This window comes from Carcharodon carcharias, chromosome 8 (assembly GCF_017639515.1).
Source record: "Carcharodon carcharias isolate sCarCar2 chromosome 8, sCarCar2.pri, whole genome shotgun sequence".
NCBI classification, from domain to species: domain Eukaryota; kingdom Metazoa; phylum Chordata; class Chondrichthyes; order Lamniformes; family Lamnidae; genus Carcharodon; species Carcharodon carcharias.
The window spans coordinates 149,715,228-149,729,014 of record NC_054474.1 but is presented as its reverse complement, the minus strand read 5'-3'; the positions used below and the strand labels follow the sequence as shown (position 1 = coordinate 149,729,014).

General features: G+C 45.6%; 1 protein-coding gene across 1 annotated transcript in view; it reads left to right on the top strand.

Annotated features, from left to right (window-relative positions):
- Positions 1-13,415, top strand: part of ptpa (protein phosphatase 2 phosphatase activator) — a 42,145-nt gene extending 28,730 nt beyond the window's left edge. Inside the window, exons 8-10 of the mRNA XM_041194461.1 lie at positions 417-517; positions 12,647-12,754; positions 13,353-13,415. Coding sequence (XP_041050395.1) covers positions 417-517; positions 12,647-12,754; positions 13,353-13,415 — 272 coding nt within the window. The remainder of the gene's footprint in view (positions 1-416; positions 518-12,646; positions 12,755-13,352) is intronic.
- Positions 13,416-13,787: the final 372 nt, after the last annotated feature.

The window sequence follows — 13,787 nt, the reverse complement described above, 5'->3', positions numbered from 1 at the left end:
TTCCTGCACTTCAGAATGTATTTGATTGGCTGTGTAATGCTTTGGGCCATCCTGAGGTTGAGAGGTGCTATATAAATGCAAGTCTTTGCTTTTCTCTAAGTACCAGAGTTGTGTCTCCAGCCCGGATGCCCAGCTCAGTATTGCTCTATTGCCTTGTCCACTTAAAAACTCCTCCTTTGATTAGATTTTGACTTGAAGCCAATTGCTCAGTAAAGTGTTCAGAGTCTGGCTGGTTAGTGATATCCGTCACTCAGTGGTCAAGCAGCTTAGATGCTGTCACTTGAGAAACGGTCACTAGGATGAGGATGTTTGTTCAAGGGAGAATCAGTGCCTTCAAGAGGGAGTTGGGGGAGGGATCAGCAGCTTTTTTTTACTTCAGGGCTGAATTTGAATAGTCATCTTCTCTGTTCTTTCAGATCACTCCACCCTTACGCCAGCCCATTTTGTGGATGAGAAAATAGTGAATGAGCACCATAAGGAATACATGTTTCTGGAATGCGTCAGGTTTATTAATGAGGTGAGAAGCGGAATCCCACGATCAGTGTGACTGAGTTGCTGCTTAGGGAGGGGAGCTGTGGGGCGCCGAACCCAATGGCTGTCTGTAACCATCCCCTTGAGGCTCAGAAAAGCAGCCAAGAAATAGTAACAACATCTGCACAACATACCAACCAGAGCATGGAGTTACTTAAACCATTGAATACTAGCAGTGCAACCCAGAAAGCATAGCAGCACAGAGATTTCACTTGCTGCCCCCCAACAACCACGCCCCCACTCCCCTCAGCCTGCAGAGCAGCCTCAACAGCTCTGTGCTACGGGAGGAGGCGAGTGCAAACTTCCTGTTGCGCTTTTCAGCCATATGCGCTCTCAGGTGGGTGTATAAGATCCTGTGGCACTATTTTGAAGAAGCGCACAGGAGTTTTCCCTGGTGTCCTGGCTAATACTTACCCCCAATCAGTAAGAATTAAATGGGTTATCTGGCCCTGATCCAGTTGGGTTTTGTGGGATCTTACTGTGTGCAAACGGGCTGCCACATTTCCTACATTGCAACAGTGACTGCACTTCAAAAAGTATTTCATTGTCTGTAAAGGCACGAGTCAGGTGTGTGATGGAATACTCTCCACTTGCCTGGATGGAGTGCAGCTCCAACAGCACTCAAGAAGCTCGACAAGCAACTCGCTCGATTGGGACCCCATCCACCAACTTCAAAATTCACTCCCTCCACCACAGACGCACAGTGGCTACAGTGTGTCCTATGTACAGGATGCACTGCAGCAACTCACCAAGGCTGCTTTGACAGCATCTTCCAAACCTGCGACCTCTACCACCTGGAAGGACAAGGGCAGTTGACCTGCTTATCCCCGGGAATCCCAAGCACTATACTGTTGCCCCAATACCCTCACCCCCCACAGCCAGCATGCAGGAGCTTCCTGTTCCCACTCATCCACAGCTGAGCAACATTGTCTTGGATACCAGCACCCATCCCTCACAATCGTCCAATACCCTTGACCTACCCATAAGTTAGACCAGTAGCCCGAATGCCAGTTTTTAAAAAAAATTCATTTACAGGGTGTGGGCGTCGCTGGCCAGCATTTATTGCCCCTCCCTAATTGCCCTTGAGAAGATGGTGGTGAGCTGCCACCTTCAACTGCTGCAGTCCCTGAGGTGTAGGTACACCCACAGTGCTGTTAGGAAGGGAGTTCTAGGATTTTGACCCAGCGACATTAAAGGAACAGCGATATATTTCCAAGTCAGGATGGTGAGTGGCTTGGAGAGGAACTTGCAGGTGGTGGTGTTCCCATTTATCTGCTACCCTTGTCCTTCCAGATGTTAGTGGTCGCGGGTTTGGAAGGTGCTGTCGAAGGAGCCTTGGTGAATTCCGGCAGTGCATCTTGTAGATGGTACACACTGCTGCTACTGTGCATTGGTGATGGAGGGAATGAATGTTTGTGGGTGGGGTGTCACACAAGCGGATTGCTTTGTCCTGGATTGTGCCAAGTTTCTAGAGTGTTGTTGGAGCTGCACTCATCCAGGAGGATCCAGAAGTAGCACCTGGACCAACCATTGTGATTAACCAAGGTCAAAGCACAATTCCAATGACAGTGGCATGTCTGTGATTGCACTGCAGCCTCCTTCCCTTAACAGCACGACCGAGATAAGGAACTCTGCAATGAAACACACAGGGTAGAACTAATATTTACTTGTGGATCAACATACACTTGAGTGTAAATCTTAAATTTAAATATGTTGTTCTGTAATTCCCTGTTAAACTGACACTGCCCATTCATTTATGATTTATCCAAGGTCAGTGGTGAGCACAGCAGATATTGCTCCAGGATTGATCATGTGTGTGACCTGTTTGTAGAGTGTGCTGCGTTTTAACTACCTCCTGGCTAACTGCTTTCCAGTCAGACACTCTGGTTTTACAATGCAGGGTATTTCTGCAGCTTTCAAAGTCCACTGGATTACTTCCAATTTTCAACAGAGGAACAAGGCAGTCATGTCCATACAAGCCTCCTCCCAGCCCTCTTCACCTCACCCTCACAGCATATCTTTCTATTCCTTTCTGCCTTGTGTGCTTTTCAAGCTTCCCCTGAAATACATCTAAGCTATTCACCTGAACCACTCTCTGTAGCGAGGTTCACATTCTCACTGCTCTCTGGGTAAAGAAGTTTCTCCTGAATTCCCTATCAGATTTAATAGTGACCATCTTATATTGATGCCCCCCAGTATTCATCTCCCACACAAATGGAAGCACCTTTTCAATGTCTACCCTATCAAACCCCTTCATAATTTTAAAGACTTCTATCAAGTCACCCCTCGGTCTCTTTTCTAGAAAGAGCCTCAGCTTGTTCCGTCTTTCAGATCAGTTTGTAGGCTATTTTTTGAGTGTGCACTTCCTGTAAAGGATTTTGGTGAAAATCAGGAATTCAAGAAATTGTTTCCCTACAACTCCTGACACACTGGCTCAAGCTGTGATGGGGTCAGACAAGATCCATTGCCCTTCAAGTGGAGTAGTCATGATCTGCCCAAGGGCAAGTTCTCTGCTCATTTCTCCACGCTTTGCGGGCTTGCACTTTTCTCTTCAGTTGCCCGTAGGAGTCTCCCAATTTCAATTTCAAGCTGTCTAACATTATCGTTCTCTTTCCTTCTCTTGGTCCACATTCCTCTAATCTTTCTTCAATCACCTCCTTCAGCAAGTTCTTATGACTTATAACATGGTTGGATTGGCCATATTCTCTTTTCTTGATGATCTTCACTAACAATCTTTCCCCCTCCACCACCCTGAGAACTTCTTCGTCGCTCCCATGTTCACTCCATCTTTCTTCAGAACCACATCTCACAACTTTCTAGTCTTTGGATGTCCGCTTTTCTTATGGGTCATACAAACTCGAAACATTAACTCTGTTTCTATCTCCACAGATACAGCCAGACCTGAGATTTTCCAGCATTTTCTGTTTTTACTCCAAATCACAGTCCTGACATTCTTTTCTTACGATCTGAACTCATTCCTATGCTGAGCTATTCTTTATATTTGGAGAATGAATTCTTTGCCATTGCTATTCTAGTTCTGATTTCTTTCTGGCAGTGACCATCTTCTGACAATGCTTCCCAGTTACTTAAATTGTGATACCTGCTCCAGCCATTGACCATTAAATCGACCTCTGCTTTCCCACCATTACTTCTTCCAATCTTTTGTCTTTTTTTATATTAGTTTTAATTCTGTCAGTTTTCACCAGTTTATTCATTCTATCCATTAGTATCTGTCGATCTTCTGCTGTGCAACCCACTAGGATCTAGTCGTCTGTAAATCTCACTCCCTTCACCATTTTGACCTCTTGCTTTAACATCTTTCTGGACTTCAAGTGCTTCTTTTATCGTGGCTTCCACGTAGATGTTGAAGAGCAATGGTGATAGGAAACAGCCTTGTCCTCCAAGAGGCTATTGTCCATTTGTTGGGATAGTCTTTCTTTTATCCTGCCAACTTGCACTTTCATTTCTGTAGCTCAATCCACGACCTTACAGCCTACTAAAGCACCTTACAGCCAATGAAGTGTCGTCACTGTTATAATGTGGGAAACAAGCAGCCAATTTGCTTGTAGCAAGCTCCCACCAAACAACAATGAGATAAATGATCGGATAATCTCCCTTTGTGGTGTTGGTCAAGGGATAGATATTGGCCCAGGATACCAAGACAGTTCCTCAACTGTTTCTACAAATGGTGGCTGTTGGGTCCTTTCTTAAAAAATTTGTTCATGGGATTTGGGTGTCGTTGGCAAGGCCAATGTTCATTGCCCGGCACTGAAGAGCAACTAAGAGTCAACCACGTTGCTGTGGGTTCGGAGCCTCATGTAGGCCAGGTAAGGATGGCAGATTTCCTTCCCTAAAGGACATTAGTGAACCAGATGGGTTTTTAATGATAAAAAAAAGCCTGTGGTGGGCTTTGATTCGTGTCCCCAGTTCGTTAGCCTGACAACTGGAGTAATACTCCAATGACGTTACCACTAAGCCACTGGCTCCCCATTTATGCTCACCTGAGAGGGAAGGCGTGTCTTCGAATTAACATCTCATCCAAAAGGTGGCACTTTCAACAGTGCAGTGGTCTCTCAGTACTGCACTGGGAGTGTCAGCCTAGATTGTTGGTCTGCAGTGTGACTTAAACCCACAGCCATCTGACTAAGAGGCACATGTGCTACCTACTGGGCCATAACTGGTTCTGGCAGCAGGTGGCAAATCTTTTGTTTAAAAGATGACTCTTCTAATAATGCAGCACTCCTTTGGCATCGCACAGGGTATTCATGAGCAGAGGTGATGTAGATCAGTTTTTATAACTCGCTGGTATAAAGTGCATCCCCGCTAGCCAGTGTCCGATTACATGAAGTCACTTAATTGTTTTCAAACTCTGGCTTATTGATGGTAAGCTTTAGGATGGCTGCTGAGAACTTCAAACTCTGCACATTTCTCAGAAAGATTATGAACAAATGCTAGATTTCTTTTTAAACCTTTTTTTTTATTTTTGGAATTTTTTCCCTCTTACTCCAGCACAAAGATGCCTGTCATTTTCTGCATCAAGTGCACATCCACACATTGCTGCTAAGTTGGGAGCAGTGTCAACTGAGCTCAGTCACAAGTACTCTCGCCTCTGATTCAGAAGGTTGTGGGTTCAAGTCCCCGGACAGAGACTTCTGTACAAGCTCTAGGCCCATATTCCCAGTATGCAGTTATGAAGCAGCACTGCCCAGCCAAAGGGGCAGTACTGCGGGAGCTGGCAGGTGCCATCTTTCAAAATAAAACATTAAAATGATGTCTTGTGCACAAAAATCCCACGGTTCTTTTTTGAAGAGTAGGGGAGCTCTCCCCGGTGTCCTAGCCAATATTTATCCCTCAACCAGAATCACTAAAACAGATTATCTGGTTATTATCACATCACTGCTTGTGCGATTTGGCTGTTCTTAAATTGGCTGCTGAGTTTCCTACATTACAACCGTGACTATGGTTGTCCATTTTGTCCATCACCAAGAGTGACTCGGTAGCGCCACTACTGACCAAGCTGGCTGAGCCCTAAAGGGTTATGCTCTTGACTAGGTCTTCGCAACTGGTGAGGCAACCAACAAGAGGGAAAAACCTACTTGACCTTGTCCTCACCAATCTACCTGTCACAGATGCACTTGTCCATGACAGCATCGGTAGGAATGACCACCGCATAGTCGTGGAGACGAAGTCCCACCTTCATATTGAGGATACCCTCCATCGTGTTGTAAGGCCCTACCACCGTGCTAAATGGGATAGATTTTGAATATATCTAGCAACTCAGAATTGGGCAGCCATGAGGCGCTGTGGGCCATCAGCAGCCGCAGACATGTATACAACACAATCTGTAACCTCATGGCGCGGCATATCCCTGACTCTACCATTACCATCAAGCCAGGGGATCAACCCTGGTTCAATGAAGAGTGCAGGAGGGCATGCCAGGAGCAGCACCAGGCATACCTTAAATTGAGGTGTCAAACTGGTGAAGATATAACACAGGACTACTTGTGTGCATAAGCAGCAAGTGATAAACAGAGCTAAGCAATCCCACAACCAACGGATCAGATCTAAGCTCTGCAGTCCTGCCACATCCAGTCGTGAGTGGTGGTGGACAATTAAACAACTCACTGGAGGAGGAGGCTCCACAAATATCCCTATCCTCAATGATGTTTGAGCCCAGCACATCAGTGCAAAAGACAAGGCTGAAGCATCTGCAGCCAGAAGTGCCGAGTGGATGATCCTTCTTGAGGTCCCCAGTATCACAGATGCCAGTCTTCAGCCAACTCAATTCACTCCACATGACCTCAAGAAATGCTGAAAGCACTGGATACCGCAAAGGCTACTTGACCTGACAACATTCTGGCAATAGTACTGAAGAATTGTGCTCCAGAACTTGCCATGCCCCTAGCCAAGCTGTTTCAGTACAGCTACAACACTGGTATCTACCCAGCAATGTGGAAAATTGCCCAGGTGTGTCCTGTACACAAAAAGGAGGACAAATCCAACCTGGCCAATTACCGCCCCATCGGCCTAATCTCGATCATCAGCAAAGTAATGGAAAGTGTCATGGACAGTATTATCAAGCTGCAATCACTCAGCAATAACCTGCTCACTGATGCTCAGTTTGGATTCCACCAGGGCCACTCAGCTCCTGACTTCTTTACAGACTTGGTCCAAATGTGGACAAAAGACCTGAACTCAAGGTGAGGTGAGTTACTGCCCTTGACGTCAAGGCAGCATTTGACTGAGTGTGGCATCAAGGAACCCTAGCAAAAGTGGAGTCCATGGGAATTGGAGAAAATGCCGCTGGCTGGAATCATACATAGGACATAGGAAGATGGTTTTGGTTGTTGGAGGTCAATCGTCTCAGGGTCAGGACATGATTGCAGGAGTTCCTCGGAATAGTATCCTCAGCCTAACTATCTTCAGCTGTTTCATCAATGACTTTCCCTCCATCATAACATCAGAAGTGGGGATGTTCGCTGATGATTGCACAGTGTTCAGCATCATTCGTGACTCCTGATACTGCAGCAGTCCATGTCTATATGTAACAAGACCTGGCCAATAATCAGGCTTGGCCTGACAAGTGGCAAGTAACATTCATGCCACACAAGTGCCTGGCAATGACCATCTCCAACAAGAGAGAATCCAACCGTCTTTCCATGACATTCAATAGCATTACCATCACTGAATCCCCTATCAACATCCTGGGAGGTTACCATTAATCAGAAACTGAACTGGACTAGCCATATAAATACAGTGGCTACAAGAGCTGTCCACCAGCTACAAGACTCAAGTCAGGAGTGTGATCGAATACTCACCACTTGCCTGGATGTGTGTAGCTCCAACAACAATTGAGAATCTCAACACCATCCAGGACAAAGCAGCCCAATTGATCAACATGCCATCCATCACAATAAACATTCACTCCCTCCACCACTGATGCACAAAGGCAGCAGTGTGTACCATCTACAACATAGAAACTAGGAGCAGGAGTAGGCCATTCGGCCTGTCGAGCCTGCTCCACCATTCATTATGATCATGGCTGATCATCCAATTCAATAGCCTGCTCTCGCTTTCTCCCCATATCCTTTGATCCCTTTCACCCCAAGAGCTATATCTAACTCCTTCTTGAAAACATACAATGTTTTAGTCTCAACTGCTTTCTGTGGTAACGATTTCCACACGCTCACCACTCTCTGGCCATGCCAAGATGCACTGCAGCAACTCACCAAGGCTCTTTTGACCGCACCTTCCAAACACATGACCACTACCATCTAGAAGGACAAGGGCAGCAGATAAATGGGAACACCAACACTGCAAGTACCCCTCCAAGCCGCACTCCATCCTGACTTGGAAATATATCGGCGTTCCTTCACTGTCGCTGGGTCAGAATCCTGGAACTCCCTAACAGCACTGTGGGTGTACCTATACCACATGGACTGCAGCGTTTCAAGAAAGCAGCTTACCCACCACCTTCTCAAGGGCAATTAGGGATGGGCAATAAATTCTGTTGAAGGGTCATGAGGACTCGAAACGTCAACTCTTTTCTTCTCTGCCGATGCTGCCAGACCTGCTGAGTTTTTCCAGGTAATTCTGTTTTTGTTTTGGATTTCCAGCATCTGCAGTTTTTTGTTTTTGTATCTATGGGCAATAAATGTTGACCTAAACAGTGACATCTTCACTCCCAGAATGAATATAAAAAAATCATGCTAATGTAATGCTAACTGGAAGGGAGAAACCAACTCAACTGTATGTTAGCTTTTGCTGCAGTTTAATTGCTGCTGGATGATGTAATGACTGGCTGATTTAAGCTTTGTCCCACATGCAACCGGAGGAACTATGGGTAGCAAGGCTGCTGCAGGCCCAGGTCCATCACAATCTCTTAGAATCAAAGAGCCATCAAGATGATGAAATGAATTACGTTGGCTTGTTTCTGTGCTGTAAATTCATTCAGCCCAACTGGCCTATACTAGTGTTTAATCCCCATGCAAGCCTCCTCCCACCACTCTTCATCTCATCCGATCAGCAAATCCTTCTATTCCTTTCTCCCTTACGTGTTTATCCAGTTTCCCTTTAAATGTATCTATACTATTCACCTCAAACTACTCCCTGCGGTAGCATGTTTCACATTCTCACCACTCTCTGCTTCTATTCTGTTGAGGCCCTTCATAATCTTAAAACCTCTATCAGGTCGACTCCTCAGCCTTCTCGTTCTACAGAAAAGAGCCTCAGCCTGTTCAACCTTTCCTGATTGTTAGAACCTCTCAATTCTGGTATCATTCTTGTAAGTCTTTTTTGCACCTTCCCTAGTACTTCTATATCTATTTTGGAATACAAAGACAGAAGTGTGCTCAGTGCTCCAAGTATAGTCTAACCAAGGATCTATGTAAACATCACCAATGTTCAAAGAGAGGTTTTAAGCGCTCTGTCTAACCCACCACCTAATTGAAAGGAGCCTTTAGTACATGATGTAGCAGTAGCACCCTAACAGTGTTCCAGGAGAGTTGGGCAGGGGGTGGTGCAGGTGTGGGGAAAGGAGTGGAGTGGTGAGGACTTGGACTTGGCACACAAAGAGTTACAGCTTGCTTGCAAGTGGGAGGAAGGACGAGCAAGCTCAGATTTCAGTTAAACGGCAGAGGAAGCTTGCACAGGAAGAAGGAAGCTTGAGGCCCCTTAGCTGCCAGAGAAATAGTTTAAAAGGGTCAGTTCCCCCGGGGGGACTGTGAAGCTTGAAAGTAGTCACTGAGTAATTTCCTACCCAAGATGGCTGCTATGACTCAGATTCCCTGAGGACCTCCTCCTTCAGCCTCGATGTTTGCTGTGAACCCAAAATAGCTTCCCTTTGCTTTGAAGAAATCCATTTTTCTCATGTGAAATGCTGCAGAAGAAAATGTACTACTGCTCACTATTGCAACAATGTGTTAAAGATTGCCTGCTCTGACTCCTCTGTGTAACTTTCTCATTCTGACTTTTATTTCTTTTCATTTTTTTCTTGGAAGGAAGGACTGGACACATAAATCACTGATTTTTTTTTTTGCTTCAGCTGATATCTGTTACTCCAGTCCTGTAATTTTTTGATTTTCTAAAATCAAAATGAGAAATAGATCCAGTGGTTTGCAGTTTTCATAAGTGCCTGGCTTTCAGTCACGCTGGAACAGGGTTTCGGGAAGATCGGGTGTAAAGCAGAGCCCAGGAACATCCTTCCAAACCCAGTCACTCTTACTCTGTTTGCAGTCTCAGACTAGCAGTGCTGGGTCAAAGGATGAGATCGATATCCTCTGTGACTTGCACCAAATCACATAGGTGTCAGCTGTGGCTCAGTTTTGTCTGAGTGAGACGATTGTGGGTTCAAACCCCACACTGGAGAATAGAGCACCAAATCCAGGCTGACAGTCCCAGTGCAGGAAATACTACACTGTTGAAGGTGCCTTCTTTAAAAACATAAAACACAGAATGAAGCCATTCGGCCAGCTGAGAAAAAGCTATCCTGACTAATCCCGCTTTCCAGTTCTTGGTCCGTCGCCCTGTAGACTTTCAGAAGAGACATTAAAGCAAGGCTCCATCTGCAGCCTTAGGTGGGTGTGAAGTATTTCATCACTATTCAAAGTATCCTGGCCAACCTTTGTTTCCTCATTATTCAACATCACTAAGGCAGAATATCTGGTCCTTAGGCAGCACCTTCCAAATCCACGACCATTATCATCTAGAAGGAAAAGGGCAGCAGACACATGGGAACACCACCACCTTGGAAGTCCCCCTCCAAGCCACTCACTATCCTGACTTGGAAATATATCGCCATTCCTTCACTGGGTCAAATTCTTGGAACTCCCTCCCTAATAGCACTGTGGGTGTACCTACACCACAGGAACTTCAGCGGTTCAAGAAGACAGCTCACCACCACCTTCTCAAGGGCAATTGGGGATGGGCAATAAATGCTGCAAAGACGCCCACTTCCAGTAAATTATTATTTTTTTCATTCATTGGATGTAGGTGCTGCTGGCTAGGCCAGCATTTATTGCCCATCTCTAATTGCCCTTGAGAAGGTGGTAGTGAGCTGCCTTTTTGAACCGCTGTGGTCTGTGGTATAGGTCCGAGTATTTAAGAGTCAACCACATTGCTGTGGGTCTGGAGTCACATGTAGGTCAGACCAAGTAAGAATGGCAGATTTCCTTCCCTAAAGGACATTAGTGAACCAGGTGGGTTTTTACAACAATCGACAATGGCTTCATAGTCATCATTAGGCTTTTAATTCCAGATTTTTTTTTTATTGCATTCAAATTCCACTATCTGCTGTGGTGGGATTCAAACCCAGGTACCTCAGAGCATTGCTATGGGTCTCTGGATTACTAGTCCAGGGAAAATACCACTATACCACTAGAATAAATAATGAATTAAAGAAAGGTAAGGTATAAAACCAATGGAAAGGTGCAGTAGACATGAGAGGTCATATCAGTTAGACTTGAGAAGTTGATACAGTTACACTAGAGTGAAGCAGGCAAGGGTTGACCCGATAGATTACAATAATGTAAATGTTGAAACCAGGTCACCATTTCTTCTCCTCCCTCTCCACCTCCTTCAGAGGAAGGTTTTAAAAGGAATTGGTTAGAATCGGAGGAGTGCAGAGATCTCAGATGCTTGTGGGGATGGAGAGGATTGAGAAATAGGGAGGGTGTGACAACGGAAGGATTTGAAAACAAGGATGAGAGTGTGCGTCCTTTCCTTTTTTTTTGCTTGCCTTAATCTGACTGCGATACTGAGCAGGGCTGCAGCATGTGAGCAATTTCTCTGTGGTTGAGCTGTTTTCCCCCATCCCTCCATTGGCTGGAATGTGTAAATATTGAGGTAGAGCAAAGATCAACCTCAGCCTCTTCAGGAAGTGCCCTTCCTGATATCGGCAGATGCTTCTTTCCGGGAGTGGCAGTGATGTGTGTAGAAGATGGGGAGACCCATTTCTTTGTCAGCAGATAAGACTATGAAAAGGGCAAGTGTATCTACAGAGAGACTACAACAGCACAGAAGTAATGCTGAACTTATATAAGGCCTTAATCAGGCCACAGTTTGGAGAATTGTACACAGTTTAGGGGCACCCATTGTTGGAAGGATGGAGAAGTTGCAGTGTAGAGGTAGCCCCGCTTTAAATTGCCCTCCCCTCTGCCTTATACATTTGAATCAGTCCCTGGTTAGTAGTAACCTGTGATGAGGTTATAAAGAGAGACTTGGGAAGGTGGAGCTTCACTCAGCCGGAAACTGTCAAGGGATGAGGTGTTAGGCAACTGCAAGATTAATGTTGAGATATAGAATTTATATCACAGAAACGGGCCATTCAGCCCACCTGATCCTATGCTCCACATCAACCTCCTCCCATCCCTCTTCATCTCACCCCATCAGCACATCTCTGTATTCCTTTTGCCCTCATGTTTATCCAGCTTCCCCTTAAATGTATCTGTACTATTGACCTCAACCCCTCCCTGTGGTGGTGAGTTCCACATTCTCACCACTCTCTGGGTGAAGAAGTTTCTCCTGAATTCCCGGTTGGATTTATTAATGACTATCTTATATTGATGGCCCCTAGTTCTGACCTCTCCAGCAAGTGGAAGCATCCTCTCTCTGTCTACCTCATCATATCTTTCATCATTTAAAAGACCTCTATCAGGCTCAGCCTTCTCGTTTCTGGAGAAAAGATCCCCAGTCTATTCAGTCTTTCCTGAGTGATCCACACAGACTGCTGCCAGTGATAGAAGAGTGGGGTCCACTCCATAAGGACCAATGATGGGACCACTTTTGTTCACATTTATTTTCTAGTGATTTAGGCTCTGAAATCAAAAACACAGTTTTTAAACGCACTACTGCAGGAATTAGTTGTGGCAAATAGTATAGGTGCATGTAAAGGGAGGCTAGATAAGCCTACAAGGGGGAAAGGAATGGAAAGTTCTGCTGATGGAGTTAGATGAGGAAGGAGGGAAATTTGAGTGGAGTGTAATTGCTGGCGTGGTCTGGTTGGACCGATTGGCCTGTTCCTATGATATACATTCTATATAATTCTATATTACCTGACAACCACGTGGGTTTCTGTGTAGAAGTGAGTAAAGCCACAAACTACTGTTTGTTTCTGCAGATGAAGACTGGCCCTTTTGCGGAACACTCCAACCAGCTGTGGAACATCAGTGCTGTCCCTGCATGGTCCAAGGTTAATCAGGGACTGATTCGAATGTATAAGGCAGAGGTGAGTGCAACTCAAAGCGGGATTACCCCTAACCAGTACCCTCAGTGGCCCAGTGGTTAAGTCTAGTGTACAAGCTCCTCCTGTGTGCAGTACTTTGGGACTAGCAGTCTGTTGAAGACACAATGAGTACCAGTTGTAGCAGGAGTGAGTTAGCACATTCTCATCCTGGCAGTGTTAATAAAAGCAGGACAATTTGCTTCACAGTTTCTGGCAAGGATTCCTACCCCTAATTAGTATCCAGAGATTTATTGGTTTGTGCTCACCAGTGATACCCTCCCAAGTCAAATAGGTTCACACATGAGAATGGGCACTCTGGTGAGGTACCACAGGGATGCCATCACCCATGGAACTGCAGCCCAGTGAAAGGCACGGCCTCTGGTAATGTGGAGAGAGATGCAGACTGTAGGACACTGTTAGCTGTGGCTCACTGGATGTCACTCTTGCCTCTTGAGTCAGGAAACTGAGTTTAAGCCCCACTCCAGAGACCCGAGTGTATGTCCTGGGTTGACACTCCCAGTGCCAGTACCGAGGGAGCACCACTGTTAGAGTGCTGTCTTTCCAATGAGATGTTAAATCGAGGTGCCGTCTGCCATTTCAGGTGAACATTAAGGATCCTGTGGCACTGTTCAAAGAAGCACCGGAGTTCTCCTCGCTGTCCTGAGACAAATACTTAATCCACAACCAACATCACTGAAAAACAGATTATCTGCTTGTTCTCACATTGCTGTTTGTGGGAACTTGCTGTGGGCAAATTGGCTGCTGTGCTTCTTACAACAGGCGTGGGTGGAGGTTAGAAAATGGAAGGGTGTGGGGAAGGGGCAGATCATCCAAATTCCATGATTGAAGAAATATATATAGTGAGTATATCTTGGCGCCATTGTTACTCAAGTCCTTGGGTGTTTTCTATGATGAAGTGCTGCAGTGTGGTGAAACTGTTATTCATGGAGTTAAGATGTTGGGATGTAGGGATAGGGAAGCTGTAATTTCTCTTTCTCTTGCCACTCTTTTCCGACCCCCCCGCCCCCACAACTGC